The sequence below is a fragment of the Bubalus kerabau genome, chromosome X (genome assembly GCF_029407905.1).
Source record: "Bubalus kerabau isolate K-KA32 ecotype Philippines breed swamp buffalo chromosome X, PCC_UOA_SB_1v2, whole genome shotgun sequence".
Classification (NCBI taxonomy): domain Eukaryota; kingdom Metazoa; phylum Chordata; class Mammalia; order Artiodactyla; family Bovidae; genus Bubalus; species Bubalus kerabau.
The window spans coordinates 61,724,550-61,743,956 of NC_073647.1; the positions used below are offsets into that span (position 1 = coordinate 61,724,550).

At 44.9% G+C, this 19,407-nt stretch overlaps 2 protein-coding genes and 1 non-coding gene across 4 annotated transcripts in view; 1 reads left to right on the plus strand and 2 right to left on the minus strand.

The window, feature by feature from the left end:
- The window catches only part of GPRASP3 (G protein-coupled receptor associated sorting protein family member 3), a 109,307-nt gene that overhangs the window by 11,981 nt on the left and 77,919 nt on the right, over positions 1-19,407 (minus strand). Inside the window, exon 1 of one of the 2 annotated variants that reach the window (XM_055565080.1) lies at positions 8,099-8,402. The exons of the other annotated variant lie outside the window; for it this stretch is intronic. The gene's annotated coding sequence lies outside the window, so the exon portion shown is untranslated. Of the gene's footprint in view, positions 1-8,098; positions 8,403-19,407 lie in introns of those variants that run through there. 2 annotated transcript variants of the gene reach the window in all.
- TRNAF-GAA (transfer RNA phenylalanine (anticodon GAA)) lies at positions 5,579-5,651 on the plus strand. The gene has a single exon. It is a non-coding gene; the product is annotated as a tRNA-Phe (tRNA).
- Positions 11,548-14,422, minus strand: GPRASP2 (G protein-coupled receptor associated sorting protein 2). Its single transcript, XM_055565078.1, has one exon. The coding sequence runs from the start codon at positions 14,420-14,422 to the stop codon at positions 11,885-11,887; it is 2,538 nt and encodes an 845-aa protein (XP_055421053.1). The 3' UTR covers positions 11,548-11,884.

Sequence of the window (19,407 nt, forward strand, 5' to 3'; positions counted from 1 at the left end):
TATCTGATATTCTGAAATATCTGCAAGTATCAAGTCTTTCTAGTTCCTTTTAAAATTATGATCTAGTCATATTATGGGGTGGGCTGGGAAAGCAGTAAGAGTAGATGAGATCTCCTTGGTGGCTTTTAGAGGTCACAATTGCTAAGACATTGCCATTGTGCTCTTTCTCACTGTAATGTTGGTGCTCTGTATATTCTGTGTTGCTTAACATAATCCTTTACTATATTAAAAGAACATCACTTTTACATAAATATGTCTCCCTCCTCCTTATAGTGATGTACCACAAGGAAACTGATCCCAATTCCAGAGGTGAGTCTGCTTGGTCTAGGGATAATTCATTCCCTTGGTACTCTGGAATGGGTGGTGATGTAACTCTGCTCAATGAGAAGTGAAGAGAAGATTGCAGAAAAATTTCTGAGGAAAGTGTCCTCACTCATAAGAAAAGGCCATCAGTAAAGATGTCTTCTTTTCTTACTTCAAAAGTTGCTTGACTCCTTGCACACATCAAGTTTCCAGCCTTAGGATGGAAGCTGATATTGTGAGTGGCAGATGAAAGAGATGGGGAAAAAGCTGAGTCCTTAGCTGAATCAATCATCAAGACTGCCGTACCTCAGTACTTCCAACCAGTGAATAATAAATATCCTTATTAAGTTAGTTTTAGTTAAATTCCTGTTCCATAGAACAACCCTAAATGTACTCTATGCTCAAGCACAAAATAATCTTTCAATGAGTAACAGTTTGTGACCTTTGTTTGTTGGTAAGCAAGGCAATGGTACCCCACTCCAGTACTCTTGCCTTGAAAATCCCATGGATGGAGGAGCCTGGTAGGCTGTAGTCCATGAGGTCGCTAAGAGTCGGACACAACTGAGCAACTTCCTTTTCACTTTTCACTTTCATGCATTGGAGAAGGAAATGGCAACCCACTCCAGTGTTCTTGCCTGGAGAATCCCAGGGGCGGGGGAGCCTGGTGGGCTTCCATCTATGGTGTCGCACAGAGTCGGACACGACTGAAGCAACTTAGCAGCAGCAGCAGCAAGCCTCTTAAACTGTTGGTGAGAATGCAAACTAGGTCAGCCACTATGGAGAACAGTGTGGAGATTCCTTAAAAAACTGGAAATAGAAGCCATAATACCCAGCAATCCCACTGCTGGGCATACACACCGAGGAAATCAGAATTGAAAGAGGCACATGTACCCCAGTATTCATCACAGCACTGTTTAAAATAGCCAGGACATGGAAGCAACCTAGATGTCCATCAGCAGATGAATGGATAAGAAAGTTGTGGTACATATACACAATGGAATATTACTCAGCTATTAAAAAGGATGCATTTGACTCAGTTCTAATGAGGTGGATGAAACTGGAGCCTATTATACAGAGTGAAGTCAGAAAGAAAAACATCAATACAGTAATATTAACGCATATATATGGAATTTAGAATGATGGTAATATGACCCTATATGCGAGATAGAGAAAGAGACACAGATGTAAAGAACAGACTTTTGGACTCCGTGGGAGAAGGCGAAGGTGGGATGATTTGAGAGAATAGCATTGAAACATGTATATCATCATATGTGAAATAGATCACCTGTCCAGGTTTGATGAATGAGACAGGATACTCAGAGCTGGTGCACTGGGATGACCCTGAGGGATGGGATGGGGAGGGAGGAGGGAGGGGGGTTCAGGATGGGGAACACATGTACACCCATGGCTGATTCATGTCAATGTATGGCAAAAACCACTACAGTATTGTAAAGTAATTAGCCTCCAATTAAAATAAATTAAAAAAAGAGTCCAAGTTTCTTCCTCTATGCTATCTATCCATCAACACTAGTTCTGTCTTATTCATAAAAAAAGGCTCCAGTGCATGATACAAAGAAACAAATGCTAAAATAGGGGTGAATAAGATACTGTGTAAGTACAGAGGATGGAGGAATTACTTCCTACCAAGGGACAAAGAGTAAGAGTGAGAGCTTCAGAAAGACTTCAAACAGGTCCTAGCATTTGAGCTGAGCCTAAAAGGATGGCTATGTTTCCCATAGGCAGAGAAAGAGCATGAGGATATTGAAGACTGAGAGAACAGCCTGGGGAAATGCACAAAAGTAGTAATGTACAGAGAACAGTTGGGTTGGAAATGGCAGACAGTCCCATGCAGCTTGAGTACAGGCAAAGTGGAGCAGGGCTTAGAGTGGGTGAGGCACGAGTGAGTGCCTCCTTAAATTATACCTTTATCTCATTCTAGTTCTGGCCCAGACTTGGAAGAATGTGTTGGAAATGGAGATGGAAAGGTAGAACTGTATGGGAGAATTGCACAGGGCCCTGAAACTCTCCATTGGGAGCCTGGTAGAATTTTCTAGATGAGATCCCACTGAAGGTTGCATTTTTGAAACGAGGTAGAGCAGAGGATCAGTTGTGATACATAGAATGTCATCTGTCCTATATCTTTCATTCATGATAGGACAGATGACAATTCCACTCTAATTTTATCCCCAGGCAGCAACACTGTAGATCAAGTGACATCTGAACGGGTCCTGATATTTATTACATGAGATAACCCATAATATTTATCCAGAAAGGAGGGAGAAACAAAAAGGCCACATATGTGTTGACAAACTTACTTCAACTACACTCCCAGTAAAAAAAAAACTGAGGGATGATCTAGCCCTTATAAGTGCTACCCAAGGAGTGATCAGAACAGAGGTAATCATCTTTATGCATAGACACACACACCTCACACTTCCTTGTCCTTTGGCTGAGATTGAAAAAAATCCACAGTTGTGAGTTAGTTAAGTATCTGCACTAGAATGCATGTGGGACTTAGAGGTATCTCGCTGGACTGCCCTGTGAAGTTTCCCAACTACAAATACACCGTATGCACCGTGTTAAGTTTCCCTAATAGAAAATAAAGGCTGAGGGAGCGCTCTGATAAGAAAAAAATATAGAAAAAGATCTTTAAAAATCATCTAAATTGTAGACATATGACACAAAAACATAGGCTGCTTATTAACATAGGCTGCTTTTTTCATGGAATTTAACTTGTTTATGCATGATGCATAGGATCAAACATCGGTTTATAGATATGAACTGAGAGTTGGCTGCTAAAAATAGGAGTGTGTGACACTTTTTTTTTTTTTTTGACATCATCAGTTCTTTGACACCAACTACCCTGAGTTAGAGGCAGACTCCACAGGTTTAAGAGTACAGTCCCCAATAATACTGTCCCCATTTGAGATGCCAGTTACAAGTCCTGGAGTACCACCCACACTTTTGACTGACCAGTAATAAATTCAAAGGTTCCCATGACACTCTCAAAAAGGTCTTAATGACCCAGATAACAACAATGGTGTGGTCACTCACCTACAGCCAAACATCCTGGAGTGTGAAGTCAAGTGGACCTTAGGAAGCATTACTATGAACAAAGCTGGTGAAGGTGATGGAATTCCAGCTGAGCTATTTCAAATCCTAAAAGAGGATGCTGTTAAAATGCTGCACTCAATTTGCCAGCAAATTTGGAGAACTCAGCCATGGACACGGGACTGGGAACAGTCAGTTTTCATTAAAATCCCAAAGAAGGGCAACATCAAGGAATGTTCAAACTACCATACAATTACACTCACTTCACATGCTAGCAAGGTAGTGTTCAAAATCCTTCAAAGTGAAAGTGCTAGTCATTCAGTTGTGTTCAACTCTTTGTGACCCCATAGACTGTAGCCCACCAGGCTCCTCTGTCCATGGAATTCTCCAGGCAAGAACACTGGAGTGGGTAGCCATTTCCTTCTCCAGGGAATCTTCCCGACCCAGGGATTGAACCCAGGTCACCTGCATTGCAGGCAGATCCTTTACTTACTGAGCCACCAGGGAAGACCTAAAATCCTTCAAGCTAGACTTCAAAGGTACATTAAACGAGAATGGCCAGATGTACAACTTGGATTTAGAAAAGGCAGAGAAACCAGAGATCAAATTGCCAACATCTGACAGAAAAAGCAAGGGAAGCCCAGAAAAACATCTACTTCTGCTTCATTGATATATGCTAAAGTCTGTGTGTGGATCACAACAAACTGTGGAAAATTCTTAAAGAGATGGGAATACCAGACCACTTTACCTGCCTCCTGAGAAACCTGTATGCAGGACAAGAAGCAACAGTTAGACTCGGACATGACAATGAACTGATCGAAAATTGGGAAAGGAGTACACCAAGGCTGTATATTGTCACTCTGCTTATTTAACATCTATGCAGAGTACATAATGCGAAATGCTAAGCTGGAGGAATCACAAGCTAGAATCAAGATTTCCAGGAGAAATATCAACAACCTCAGTTATGCACATGATACCACTCTAATGGCAGAAAGTGAAGAACTAAACAGCCTCCAGATAAGGGTGAAAGAGAAGAGTGAAAAAGCTAGATTAAAATTCAAAATTCAAAATATAAGGTCATGACATCTGGTCCCATTAATCATTTCATGGCAAATAGATGGGGGAAAAGTGGAAGCAGTGACAGATTTTATTTTCCTGGGCTGCAAAATCACTGCGGATTTTGACTGCAGCCATGAAATTAAAAGACACTTGCTTCTTCAAAAAAAGCTATGATAAACCCAGACATCATATTAAAGAGCAGACTTTGCCAACAAAGGTTCATATAGTCAAAGCTGTGGTTTTTCCAGTAGTCAGTATGGATGTGAGTTGGACCATAAAGAAGGCTGACTGCCAATGCTTTCAAATTGTGGTGCTGGAGAAGACTCTTGAGAGTCTCTTGGACAGCAATGAGATCAAACCAGTCAATCCTAAAGGAAATGAACCCTGAATATTCATTGGAAGGACTGATGCTGAAGCCAAAGCTCCAATACCTTGGCCACCTGACGCGAAGAGCCCAGTCGTTGGAAAAGACCCTGATGCTGGGAAAGATTGAGGGCAGGAGGAGAAGGAAGTAACAGAGGATGAGATGGTTGGATGGCATCACTGACTCAATGGACATGAATCTGAGCAAACTCCAGGAAATAGTGAAGGACAGGGAAGCCTGGAGTGCTGCAGTCCATGGGGCTGCCAAGAGTTGGATACAAATGAGTGACTGAACAATGCCCCCTTCAGGTTTGATAATTTACTAGAACAACTTAAAGAATGCACTAAACGTGCTATATGTAGAGTTATAGTTTTAATAGAAAGGATACACATAGAACAAGTTATGGACGCGTTTCAGACATACAGACAAATTTCATGCCCGCTTTTCACAGATTTGGGGCAATATCATCCTCCCTGGAAATCAGTGTGGTTACCAACCAGGAAGTTTTCACTGGGGTTTCATTACATAGGCATGATTGAGTAAATTACTGGTCACATGATTGAACCCCAAATCTAGCCTCCTCCCCACTCAGGAGTTCCTGCTGGCCTAAAGTTCTAACTCTAAATATGTGGTTGTCCCATTATAGTGACCAGCCCACATTCTCACATCCTGAAGCTAAGTAGGACCAACCACAGTCCATTCATAAGCATAGATCTTACCAAGGTTCAAGAAATTCCTGGCTCTGTGCAAGGATCCAGAGACAAAGGTCAGATGTATTCTCTCTTATACCACTTAAGGGCTTCCCTGATAGCTCAGTTGGTAAAGAATCTGCCTGAAATGCAGGAGACCTGGGTTCGATCCCTAGGTTGGGGAGATCCCCTGGAGAAGGGAAAGGCTACCCACTCCAGTATTCTGACCTGGAGAATTCCATGGACTATATAGTCCACGGGGTCGCAAAGAGTCGGACACAACTGAGCGACTTTCACATACCACTTAATGTTTGAGGTGTTTTGTCAAACTCTAAAACAACACAGACAAGACAACAAAGTTTGCGGGGAAAGGCCACAACTTAAATGTTGGTACCAATACATATATTACCAGAATTCTGGAGAATGGAGGGAAGAGGATAACAACAAAAGAGGCAGGGGGTAAGAGAGGAGGGGGCAGCCCTAAGAACTCAATCTCTGTAATTTTACCCACATGCCCACTACTCTATTCCAGCTTTTAAATATAAACAGGAGGACCTGAAATAGAATTATTGCATAGTTTCAACTCTATACTGAGTATAAAAATAAGGATATGAGTGGGCTTAGGAGAATTCATTATTTCCTAGTGGCACTTTCTTAAATTGCCCTGGTATCTGGTGGATATGGGGGTTGGAGGGAGTGCGTAGGTGGAGTGGGGATATTTAGTTAGAAAGAGGATAGGGATATACCAAGGACCTGAGAGGGTGACAGGCAGGAAGGCCAGGGGTCTCCAAATGGAGGAAATAGGCTGCAAGTGTCAGATATTTTTATCTCACTTAAGCTGCAGGAGGAAACAAACTAACAATATTTTTTTCCTTCTCTATACAAATTTAAAAGGAGGTTTCTCTTAAAATACTGTGTTGCCATAATGACACCTGGTTTCACCTGAAGTTAACTATTCTCAAACCTTGAGTTAACCAATGCATTTTTCTTATGGAAATGTTTGTCTTAAGCTATGTTAATGTACTATGCATTTACCCCAGACTCTGCCTTCAAGTCAATGGCTCAGAACCTACTTGACAAACCAGTATGTTATACTCAGATATTATTCCCCTAATCTATGTAAACGAAACTATTTATATGGTAATCTGCCCTTCTACAAGATTCAAGTCAATCGTTTCATGGCCCGGGATGATCATCTGGTGCCAAGATTATCCCAAAATGCATCTTATGGATGAGGGGCCTGGTGCCATTCTGAGTTTTAAGACATTCCTTTCTTTTATTAGTAGACTGCTAGTAACTATATACGGAGAAGGCAATGGCAACCCACTCCAGTACTCTTGCCTGGAAAATCCCATGGACGGAGCCTAGTAGTCTGCAGTCCATGGGGTCGCGAAGAGTCGGACACGACTGAGCAACTTCACTCTCACTTTTCACTTTCATGCATTGGAGAAGGAAATGGCAACCCACTCCAGTGTTCTTGCCTGGAGAATCCCAGGGATGGGGGAGCCTGGTGGGCTGCCGTCTATGGGGTCACACAGAGTCGGACACGACTGAAGTGACTTAGCAGCAGCAGCAGCGACTATATAACATCCAGCTGAATACTAGCAGGGGAGTACTCTTTCTGCCCCCTTCTCATGCCTATGTCAGAAGCTTTCTCTATCTCCTTTATACTTTAATAAAACTTAATTACACAAAAGCTCTGAGCCTCATATCTGGCCCCAGATTGAATTCTTCTCCTCCAGAGGCCAAGAATCCCAGCATCTTTTCATTCAGCAACAACCTTTCAGACCTACACTTAGTGTAAGACCAAGGACCTTACACCTAGTGCAAGGATACACCAAGGATCTTATACCTAGTGTAAGACCAAAGAAACACGCCTGAAGAAGTGGGCAGAAAGCAAAAGGCAAAGAGAGCAAAGTGTCAGCAGAGCAGACACACATGAGACAATCCATAAAACAGTTTTCATAAGGTGGTTGCCAGAAAAACCCTATTCAGACGCCCAGCACGGGGGCAGCAGGAGGGAGCCTCCAAGGAGTAGCAGTTTTGAGTTCCTAAATGGGAGGGAGCTGCTACCTGGGGCACAGATTCAGGAATCATCTTGGGAACTGAGAAGCTTGGCAGTATCCCAAAGAGAACTCCTATGTGAAGGGCCCCAAACAAACAGATTCCCTCCTCCTGAGTCTGTTATCTCCCCTTCCCCAGAGCTGCCCAGATTGGGGTTAATTCCTCTTACATCTCCAGGCAGCTGCAGCCTTGGATATCCCACCCCCTGCCCCAATTTCGAGCTGGTTAAAGACAAAACAGTAGAGTGCCAACGAGGTGGGAGGAAGGGAGTGTAGCTAACAGTTCTTATCTTCACACCTGCATTTCCTGATGCAAGACCACAGGTGTTCACGAACTGTCACTTCACAATGTCCTCTTTCTAGGCACCTCTGAAGCCAACTGCTTCCTCGTATCCACCTCCCCTACCCAAACAGAGAAACAGTCACGCCACGCTGGGTGGTGTGAGGGGCCTTCAGAAAACAGGAGGGAGCAGGAGGGAGCACGAAGATCCCAGGCGCTTCCTCCACGAGGATCTAGTCTCTACCACCACCTCCCATGGATGCTATTTCCTGGCCGGCCTCAAACCCACCTCCTCCAACAGCGGCCGCTGCTTCTCTCCACATATGCCTCCCTCAGGATGACTTCCAGCCTCTTGAGCTCCTGGACAAAAATCAGGCCCTGGCTGACGCTCGGGATTGGCTGAGGGATTGTGTCCTCTGCCAACAATTACTGTAATCCTGGGCACCTGAAGAATTCGTTTTCAGGCTAGTGCAGCATGAAGAGACACCCACCCACCCACCGTTACATCCTACCACTCCTCTTACAGCCGACTGTCAAGCGTCAGGTGCAAGTCTTTCCCGACCCTTTGCAGTGCTTACACACCTCTACGCTGGTCCAAGTGAGAGTGCCCTCATGGAATCCACCCTCAGCCTCACGTGACCACACATTCGGCATGTCTGCCGCTGCCCTGCAGTAGCAAGCAAGGTACAGTCTTCTGCCTCTGGGGCTTAGCTGCTTGCTAGAACAACCTGAAGCTCCCGGTGGTGGTGAAGATAGAGAACTGAAAGGAAGGCTGGATTGGAGCCAACGCTTCCAGTCCTAGGCCTGGGCTTTGCTCTGTAGGAACACAGGGCTGGTGAGGAACACTCCATGAGGAGTTCAGAGACCAACTGACTTTTAATAATCTGTATAAAACTCGTTTGAGTAGGTTCCGGGAGTTTGACAGGGAAGCCTGGTGTGCTGCAGTCCATGGGCTCGCAGAGTCAGACACGACTGAGCGACTGAACTGATGAGACTGGGGTGATGTATTAAAACACGTGCAAGATCTATCTTGAAAATACTGATAGGCAAAACAAACATTCAGTCTCCAATTTCCATCACCAGGAGGATCTCTGTTATCACTTCTGGTTTGTGAATGGAGGCAAAACTGCCACTTTGCCCCCCTTCCAAAAACCTTGGAGCCTAAAATTGGATGGGAGGTGTTGCACTGTCAGAAAAAGTATACAAAAATTGGGTAAAGACAACATAAGTTACTGGATACTAGTTCAGTGCAGTGCTGGGATTCACTTCCTGTTGACTGAGCAAGTTTTCAACCCTGAGAGGCTATATTAACTTGTAGGTATTTTGTCCAATAGATATGGAAATGATTCATGTCCAGTGGAATAGAAAACATAAATGATTTATCACCCTTAAGATATTAATCAACTTTGTACCTGATCCAGCAATGTTATACTAACATTTATTAACTTTCTATGTGTATGAAATTTAATACATATATATTTTGTCTGCTTCCCTGGTGGCTCAGCAGTAAAGAATCCGCCTGCAATGCAGGAGATGCAGGTTTGATCCCTGAGTTAGGAAGATTCCCTGCAGAAGGAAATGGCAACCCACTCCAGTACTCTCCCCTGGGAAATTCCATGGACAGAGGAGCCTGGCAGGCTACAGTCCATGGGTGTCTCAAAAGAGGCAGACTCAAATTAGCAGCTAAACATGTTTTGTTTATGATTATATAGTGTATATTGTATATACACATCTCCTTCAGCCATTCTCATAATCTTAGTGGCTGTTGTGTTGAAAAAAACTTCCATATGTCCATTTCTAATTTTATTGTTGTTTAGTTGATCAGTCGTATCCGACTGTTTGCAACCCCATGGACTGCAGCACGCCAGGCTTCCCTGTCCTTCAACACCTCCCAGAGCTTGCTCAAACTCATGTCCATTGAGTTGGTGATGCCATCCAACTATCTTATCCTGTCACCCCATTCTCCTCCCACCTTAAATCTTCCCCAACATAAGGGTCTTTTCCAATGAGTCAGTTCTTCACATCAGGTGGCCAAAGTATTGGAACTTCAGCTTCAGTATCATTCCTTCCAATGACTATTCAGGGTTGATTTCCTTTCAGATTGACTTGTTTGATCTCCTTGCTGTCAAGGGACTCTCAACACCACAGTTCAAAAACATCAATTCTTTGGTGCTCAGCCTTCTTTATGTCCAACTCTCATGTCCATAGATGACTACTGGGCCATAGTTTTGACTATATGGACCTTTGTTGGCAAAGTGATGTCTCTGCTTTTCAATACACTAAGTTTGTCATAGCTTTTCTTCCAAGGAGAAAGAGTCTTGTAATTTCATGGCTGCAGTCACCATCTGCAGTGATTTCTAACTTATGAATCATAAATTTACCATTTCAAAAATTAACAGCATCCTCAGACAAAACATTTTCACCATGTCTAAAAATAACAAGACATATGGTATTTCCCACAAACCTGTATTCCCTCTCCAAACCAAACCTATCCCTGACTTCTGCAATTCTTGTCTGAAGGTATGGTATGATATTTTTCTTATTTTGTGGAAACTACACATAACATAAAACTTACGATTTTAACCATCTTAAGGTGTATAATTCAGTGGCATTAAGTACATTCACAGTGTTGTGCAATCATTACTACTATCTGCTTCTGGAACTTTGTTGTCCACTTTGTGCACTACAAAAGGAAATGTGATGATCTTTTGTATGTAACGGTCATGTCAAAAGGCTGCCATCTTCATACAATCAAGAGACTAATAGAAACTCAGCAACCTTTGTCATTTTACTTTTCTTTAAAACATTTCATAAGCTAGTTTTTCTGAAGTCTCATTCCTTTTCAACTGTTCTAAATGAGTTTAATCTCTAAAAGACTATTTTAACACATGTTCATTTACATAACTATATCCCTTCCAACGTGTCCACCTATAACTTAAAGCACTAGATATAAGCATATTAAAAGGTAAAACCATTGTCTTATTTTGTATCTCCCCAATGCCTGTCTCTGAAAACTTCTTTAGCACAGTATTTTCTTCCAGAATATGGAATATGTGAAGTTTCTTAGAAAGTCATTACTGAAATTGTACAGGAATTGTGTCTGTTTACACACAGGTTTTAAAAGTGGAATCTATTAATAATTTTCTACAGATGATGTCACAGTCTTCTCTATGTCACCAGATATAAAAGCATCAGTGTCATTCCATGCCAATAAATAGATCTCTTTTAATAGCTGTATGGTATTTCCTTAATAATTTCCTTGGATTAGGATCACAAAGGAAATCTTATTCCTGACTCCATTTAACTGTTATTCTACTCTACTTGTTCTCTCTTCAGGTGGCACTGAGCAGCACCTCTACTTTGAGTTGCAAAATGTGCAGATTTGGCCAACTTAGTTTTCCAAAGTGGCCTCATTCCAACTGCATCCCTCATTAAACTTGTCTCACCTATTCCAGGAAGACAGATAGAGTTTTCTGGGTACACACTTTTCTTCACACCACACTACTCACTTCCAAGAATGACCTAATGGGTTGTCTCCTCCTACTATTCAGTGACCAATTTGAGTCCCTCTTCTCTGAAGCATTCCTCAAGTACCACAGCCCACAGCAATCCCTTCCTCTTTAAGCTCCAGGAATGGGATTTTCCAATGAGGGTATGTATGTCATACTACAAATTGTCTGTCACTGTGCACGATGTATCTACATTTAGATTTTAAACTGAAGAAGGGTCACTTCTGCCACTTTTCACACAGAACTTTATTTAAAACACTGACTCAAATAGAGAACAATATGTTTAAACAATGAATAGCAGAGTAACTTACACAGGCGGCTCAGTTCATTAGAAGCTCAATACTGAAAAATACAGCAATCTGGACAGCAAGATAAATATCGACAAATTTTTTCAGCACTAATAATCATTTGGCATCCACAAAATGATCCAGCTCAAACAAAGAATTGGACAAAGTTAACATCAGAATTAAAGTATAAGTTACAATAAAAAACCAGACTGAAAACCAAAGCACTACTCAGGGTTCTTTGGGAACATAAGGCTGATCAGAGGCAGGTGGATAGTCATATTAGCTTTGCTGTCCTACCTCAGGATCACTTTGATTGTTTATTTGGACTTGCAGTTCCTCAGCCAACTTCTCAAATTCATGGAATGCAGAAATAAGTGGCTCAAGACTGAAATCATCATCAATTAAGGCCATTGTTCCATTTTTGATAATATTACTGATATTCTGAAACATTTTAATAACAATTTGAATGTTATCATTTGTCTCTTCTATGTTAAAGAGACCCACAAATATTGATAGAGCCTTGGCACTGAACAGTTTTTTTGCCACCATGGGATTTTCAGACAAATTCAATAGCATTTTCAGAATGTGAAACTTTGTTCTTGCATTGCCTGTGGTTAATAAGGAAAGAAATCCAGACATATAATTGGAAACCAGTGTGTGATAGTCAGTAGTTGAGGTGAGGTGTCTAAGCATCCTTAACCCAAGCACCTGCTCAGGGGAACCCACGCTATGAGCAAGGGTTTCCTCACACACTTGACACACAAATGTCTCAATCATGTTCAGATTTGGGTAAGGTGGAGCCATGTGAATCATATTTTCCAAAAAACTTGTCCTAACTCGGGAGGAGGGATAATTGAGTAAGGTTTCAATAAGTGAGACAACACCTGAATCGCGAATGAAATCACGAGTAAATTGAGAAGCAGTTCTCATACCCATTGCAATCTTAGATATTTCATGAATAAAAGGATCTCGAATTTTGTCCATTAATAAGAGGAGTTCTTCAAACTCTTCAGGACCAATTTTAAGCTCACACTGTATGCAGCTGCAGGACCAACTCTCAGGCTGTGCACTCTCCTTGGCCCTAAGATGCTCCCGAATTTCCCTGACTGACCGGTAGGATGGATCATATTGAAATGGGAACTCAGAGTCAGGCTGATCAGACTGAAGCAAAGATTCCTGCTCTTCCCCTTCTGGGGTAACTTCCACATTCTTGGGCTTTCCCTCAAATAGTTCGGTGTATACAGATGTTGTTGCTTCTTCAGGAATTCTAAAGGGGCTTGGGGATGGGAAGCCAACCCCATGACAAGGACCAGGTTTGAATTCGACAGTGACCTCTTCCCAGGTTTTGGGCCTGGATGATACATTAACTTCCTCCTCGGCTCCATCTCTGAACCTGGGACTAGCCTTGTACACAGGACGAGGATTTAAGTCAAAGCAGGCCTCATCCCTGTCCCAGAACCAGGACCCAAATATGGCCTCTTCTTCAGACTCTGGTCTGGTCTCTTCTCTGGCCACAGCTCCCAAACTGGAATTTTCCTCAGTCCAGAACAACGATCCACCAATGGCCCCCTCCTCAGCCCCTGCCTCAGATTCACAGATGGCTGAAGCTCCAGCCTCCATACTGGCCTCTTTTTCTGCCCAGAACCAGGACCCAATAATGACTTCCTCCTCAAACCTGGTTTCTTGTTTGACCCTGTCACTGTTATTAACAACTTTCTGGGTCCTGGGCTTCAATACAGTATTAGGTGCTTCCTTGTCTCTGGGTCTGAATCTACTATTGGCCTCTTCTTCAGGCAAAAACCAAGATTCCTTATAGTACTCGTCTTCAGACTCAGATTCAAAAAAGTCCTCTCTTTTTGTCCGGAGCTTGGATCTCATATTTGCCTCATCCCTGACTCTGGACCTGAACAAGTTATTGGTATTTTCTCCAGCCCACAAGCAGAATGGGTTGCCAGACTCCTCCTCAGACCCAGACCAGGAATCAATAAAGGGATCTTGCTTGGATCTGGGCCTGGATCTGGGATTAGGCTGATGTTTGGCCCTGTGCCTAGACCTGGTATTGGCCTCTTCCCTAGGCCATGATCTGATACTGGCCTCTTCCCCAGCCCAAAAAGAAGACATTGTAGAGGTCTCATCTGCTGACCAGAATCCAGACTCACTAGAAGCCTCCTCTCTGGCCTTAGCCCTGGGATAGCACCAAGACCCCATACTAGTTTCCTCCCCAGACCCAAACCAGGGTTGGATTCCTGTCTGAACCTGGGAGCTAGGAAAGGTCTCACTGTCCACATTGACCAGTTCCCTATCCACAGATAGGGCCATAGGTTTAGTGACTGACCCAGACTCAGTATTGACCAATGGCCAGGCTACTACACTGGTTTGGGGCATGCCCTCTGATTGCAACATTGCCTCAGCCCCAAACTCAGTCTGAGCCCAAACTTGGGCTTCATCTTTGGGTCTTGCTCCAGGGATTGCCTTGGCTTCAGTCTTAGGACGTGCCCTGCCTACTGCCCTGGCCTCAGTTTTGGGCCTTGCTCCTGGCATTGCCTGGAATTCAGTTTTAGGCCTTGCCCCAGCCATTGGCTGCGACTCCGTTCTGGGCCTTGCTCCAGCCATTGTCTGTGACTCAGTTTTAGGCCTTGCCCCAGCCATTGCCTTGGACTCAGTTTTGGACCTTGCCCCAGATGTTGCCTGGTTCCTAACCTTAGGTCTGACCACCATTGGGACTTCATTCTCTCTCTCAGCCCCACCCACAACCTCTTCTCCAGGCTTCTTTTCAGGCTTGGCCTGGGCAACAGGCTCAACTTCAGCCCCAGTCATAGTACAAGTTACAGAACAGACCTAGTTAAATACCTCAATCCAAGTCTCAGTCTCTACCACAGATCTGTCACAGTTCTGAATCCTCACACTGTGTAATCTCTAGATGATTCAGACAATATAGTTGGAAACAAAAGTTAGAGTCAATCACCAGTCCAGAACTCAATCAGCCTCCTTTCCAATACCAGTCCCAGCCAATATCACAGAGTGCAGAAGAAGACCAACCAAGCTGGGAGAGGATGGATGGTTCCCCAGGGCAGGGTGCAGACCTGTCGATGGTGATGGTCAGCAGCAATTCCAACACCACCAGAGCTGCCACTGGAAGTCAATCTAGGAAGCAAGAATAACATGGGACATTGAATCTCTTCCAACTGTGTCACTCCATGCAAAAACTCACAGAGAGACTGGACTTTAAAAGCTTGGTGGGAAAGTTAGGCTATTAGAAAGTCTCTCTGTCATCCTCATTTTACCCAAACATACTCTTTAATTCCAGAGATGCCACATTGCTTTGCTTGCTACAACACACATGCATAAATAGTGTGAAAGTATCTTGGCAATGGGAGAGGCTGAGGAGCCCCAAGACCAGACCCTAATCATTCATGGACCTGTTTGTCTTTTCTACCTCACCCAAAAGCTGTACCCACTCTCATACCTGCACTAATGTGGCACAATCTTCCTCTCCTTGTTTTGTTTCAGTGGTATTAAGCCTTATGCAAACAGCAGGCTGTCCTATGGATAAGTAAACATACAGTAAAAATGGAGTCTGACTGCTTGGTTGACAGGCAGACACCCTGACCCCGGATACAAATATCTCTTTTTGTTTAAGTGTCTAATTTGTCTTATGTTTTCTTTCTCTTGGTCCCTGCTCTCTGGTCTGCTCCTCCCATTCACTGCCCAATCCACACCTACCCAACAATCCTAACACTCCTGCAGGACAGGAAATGGTCAAGGGGTTCTGCAGCAGTCTGCAAATCTAAAAGAGAGTAGGAGATGTGAATCAGCGACACCCAGCTAGATGGAAAACACTTGTCAATCTTCCTCTGTAGCTGTCCCCTGCATTGCTCCTCTTTGCACAAACCTTCAGAGATTTCAGTCTCTTCCTTCTTTCCTTCCTTGCAGAAGTAACCAGCCTTAAAGAAGGTCTATGGACAAAAGATGAAAAAGACAGTCAGAAGACCAAGGTAGCAACTAAGAGGCTGGTGGACAGACCAACACCGAGTATGGGAATTCATATACTGTCTTTCAATATTTAGAGTCCTCTTAGTAGAATATTCTCATTTTATTTAGGTCCTGTATTTCAGCAGTCAAGATAACAAACAGCATCTCTTGACGTCACATTTTTCGCATTGCTCCCTTCTCCTATTATGAAGATTCACCACTAGGTGCACCACATCCCTTTGCCTTACGCAGCATAATTTGGGGGAAGGGTGCCCACATATTCTAGAAAACAGGTTGTGCAGTGGTACCTGAATTTATGATTTCTGTCCCACCTTTACCTCCCAGTTCATCTTTTCCACCCCCAATTCTGGATTGCGAAGAGGAAGGAAGGCAAGGGAAGTGTGTAAAAACCTGGTAGACAAGAAATTTATGAAATATTCCTGCATGCCTGACCTGTGCTGGTCGCAATCACCCCACCCCGATTCAGATGTCCAGTCAACGGCTGCTGCCCACCCCCATCCCCCATACACTTTCAGAAAAACAGGTCTTTTCCCTGTCCCTGGTTTTCCTCAAGCTTCTCTACAGATGCACCCCGTGGCCTGAAATTGCCAGACCTACTGCACAGACAGTAGACTTTGGCATCAAAAAGGTGCCTGTGGGAAAGGACAGCACCCGGCACGAGGGGTCCGACAGGCCCCTTGACAGAATCATAGCCGGGGCTGCTCCCGTCCCAGCTCCGGCGACCTCCTCGGAGCGCCCACCCAGGCTCCCTCCGCCATTTCTCCCATAGCAGCTTCCCGCACAGCCCTCTCCCCGCACAGGCAAGTCGAGGGCGGGGCACAGGCACCCGGAAAGCCCGCCAGGGACTAGTCCACGCCACACGCCTCCCCAGCATCCGAGGGAACCCCTACAGCCAAGACCCCACAACCCCGGGCCCGGCCCGCGCCGGTCGCCGTCGTCTCAGGGCCAGGGGTCCCCCAGCGCTGCGCATCTCTTTAAGGATCCCGCTCCGCTCGCCTCCCCGTCTTCAGGCTGCCAGGACAGGCCGTGAGCCGGTCGTCGCCCCACGACACCCCCACTTGCCTTCGCAGGCGCAGGGTCGCAGCTCTTCTCTCGCTTCCCACCGCTCGCCGTGCGGGCGGAATGGAAAAGAGGCGTCCCCACCTCCCGCGCCGCTGCGCCAAACCGGGTAGGGGCTGCGCAGGCTGCGGCACCGACGGCTCGCGGCGAGGGTGTCGGGAAGTGGGGCGGAGGGATACGGCACGAATGGGCTCGACGCCCCCTCGCAGGCCCACCGTAGTTCCGACCCAGAGTGGGCGGGGCCGGGAAGAACGCCAGCCTGAGGGGCGGAGCCACTCCAGCCCTCCGCTGCCCCCCGTGGGGTGACCCCCCCCCCCCCACGCTTCTGGCCCTGCAGCGTAGGGGGGTCGCGGGCCGGGGCTGGGAGGGTCGCACTGCAGGGAGCGGCGGATGGATACAGGCCGCCCCGCAGTGTGTGTGTGTGTGTACCTGCAGAGTGTTTGGTGTCCACCCCCTCCCTTCCCCCATCACGCTGGCCATCCTTCTAGGGCGCGGATGGCTGGGGGGCTGCTTTCACCTTCAGGGGCCGTGGGCTGGAGGAAACTGGGAAGGGGCGCCCGTGGAGGCCAAGCCCCTGCCCCTCTTCTAAGGGAAGGCAGCCCCTGATAGACCTCTGGCTGAGGAGACAAACCACTTGTCTGCGCCAGTGTCGTCATTCTTTCTGCCACACTGCTGTTCTCTCAGTCGCTGTGGTGGCACACTTTACCATTTCACTGTCCGCACGGTTGCCCAGGAAAGAGGACCTTTCCCTGACAGGACCCGCACCTGCTCAGACAATCCTGTTTCTCACCCCACAGCGAGGGGTCAGGCACCATGTAGGGGCAGTCCTGGCTCCTGTCAGGTCATCTCTTGCAGGGGATTCCAAGGGCTCCTCATCTTTGGCAGGGTGGGAATACGCCAAGGATTAGAACCAATTGGGATCTCACACGCTTGCCATACACACCAGTCTACTTCCCCCAGCCATTGTTTGGAGTCGGCCCCACCAGACACCCACTTCCCCAAGGCAGTAATCTGCTGGTTCTTGATTCCTGCACTTCTAAGTCCTCCTTGTAGTCTCCATCCCCTTCATTGTGCTCCGTTGGGCAAAGAGCAGCCATGGTTAAGAACATCTCTGGTTGAACACAAACCTGTTGGTATTGTTGCCCATTTTAAAACCCAACTAAATGGCTCCCTCGCTTTGGTAGGCTGAATAAAAGTCCCCCCAAAATGTCCATGTCCTGTTCTCCAGAACTATTGCCTGGAAAATCCCATGGACAGAGGAGCCTGGTAGGCTACAGTCTATGGGGTCGCAAAGAGTCGGACACGACTGAGCAACTTCACTTACACTTTCACCTTGCACAGGAGACTTTAGGTCACAGATGGAATTAAAATTGCTAATCACCTGAATGTAAAGGAAGATTACACTGCTTTATCTTGGCCAATGCCATGGAAGGCTACTTTAAATGTGGAAGAAGCAGGCAGAAGATTTAGTGTCACAGTGAAGTTGCATGCAAGATGCCACCAGTGGATAGAATGTCTCTGGTTTTGAAGAAGGAAGCCAGAGGCCAAGGCCCATGCAGACCCAGAAGGTGGAAAAGGCAAGGAGACAGATTCCTCTAGGACCTCTTGGAAGAATGAAGTCCTCCTATCACCTTTATTTCAGACCAGTGAAACCCTTTCCTATGTGCAACCTTCAGTATTTTTATTTTTTGCCTTTTTTTTTTAAGCCAGCAATATTGTGATAATTTTGTTACAGCAACAGTAGGCATGGAATTAAATCACCATCCTGACTGTCCACTCCTCTTCACTCAAATTGGGCTTCATGCCCTGGGAGGATCAATTTGGGGGCTCATCTCTCACCACTCACCACTATAACCACCCTCTTAAGAACCTTCTCTCTTTGCTAAAGGAGAGGGATTTTGTAATCCTCTGAGGTTCATCTTGGAGAAAGTCCCTATTTACTGAAAATCACTGATGCTTACCAGAATGAAAAGGGAACATTATTCTTACCATGAATTTTCATATATTTACCTATCAGCTTTTACTTGTTACTAGATACTTATTATTGGGGTCACAAAGAGTCAGACCTGATAACTGTACAATATTTAGATAACAGGAAAAAATCTAGAGACAATTCTATACTGTATCTAGAGACAACAGATGTCAGTTGTCACAGGAAAGTCTTTCACTGTGCTCTTTCAATGGCCTTAGCTGAATTGTGGATTATGTTTTCTTTGTTCCAAAGTATACTCTCTCTTGGGTGAATGCCAGGCTTAAAGAAGGGAGTCTGAGCTCTGCCGAGATCTGTGGGTGTATGTGAATCTCTTTGCTTCTCTGAACTGTTCTTTCTCCTCCTTCAAGTGGCTGGTGCCTTGCGTTCATTCAACGACTATATATATGAGCATCTACTTTGTCCTCGGCACAAACAAAAAAGAAATCTCCACTCCCATGGAGGTGACCTTTACTTGTAGTTTCATTCTTATTAATTTTTTTCTAAAAATTTACATATTTATCCAAAGTCATATTAGCAATCCTGTGTGGTAATTCTGGATATAGTGAAATCTTCATTTCAAGATACTGACAAAGGAGTGAATCTACTACTAGCTGACAGATTATACTGTGAGATTTTGAAATGTCTGTTAGACATTTTATTGTTAATTCATTTAGAGAACAGACAGTACAACTCATTAACATTTATTGAACCGAGGAAGGTCCTATTTTAAACATTTTGTGTATTAACTCACAAAAATATTGGACAGTATGAACTATTA

What these genes read in the sequence shown, in the direction of transcription:
- GPRASP2 (XM_055565078.1), bottom strand. Translation starts at nt 14,422, where the DNA reads ATGACTGGGGCTGAAGTTGAGCCTGTTGCCCAGGCCAAGCCTGAAAAG.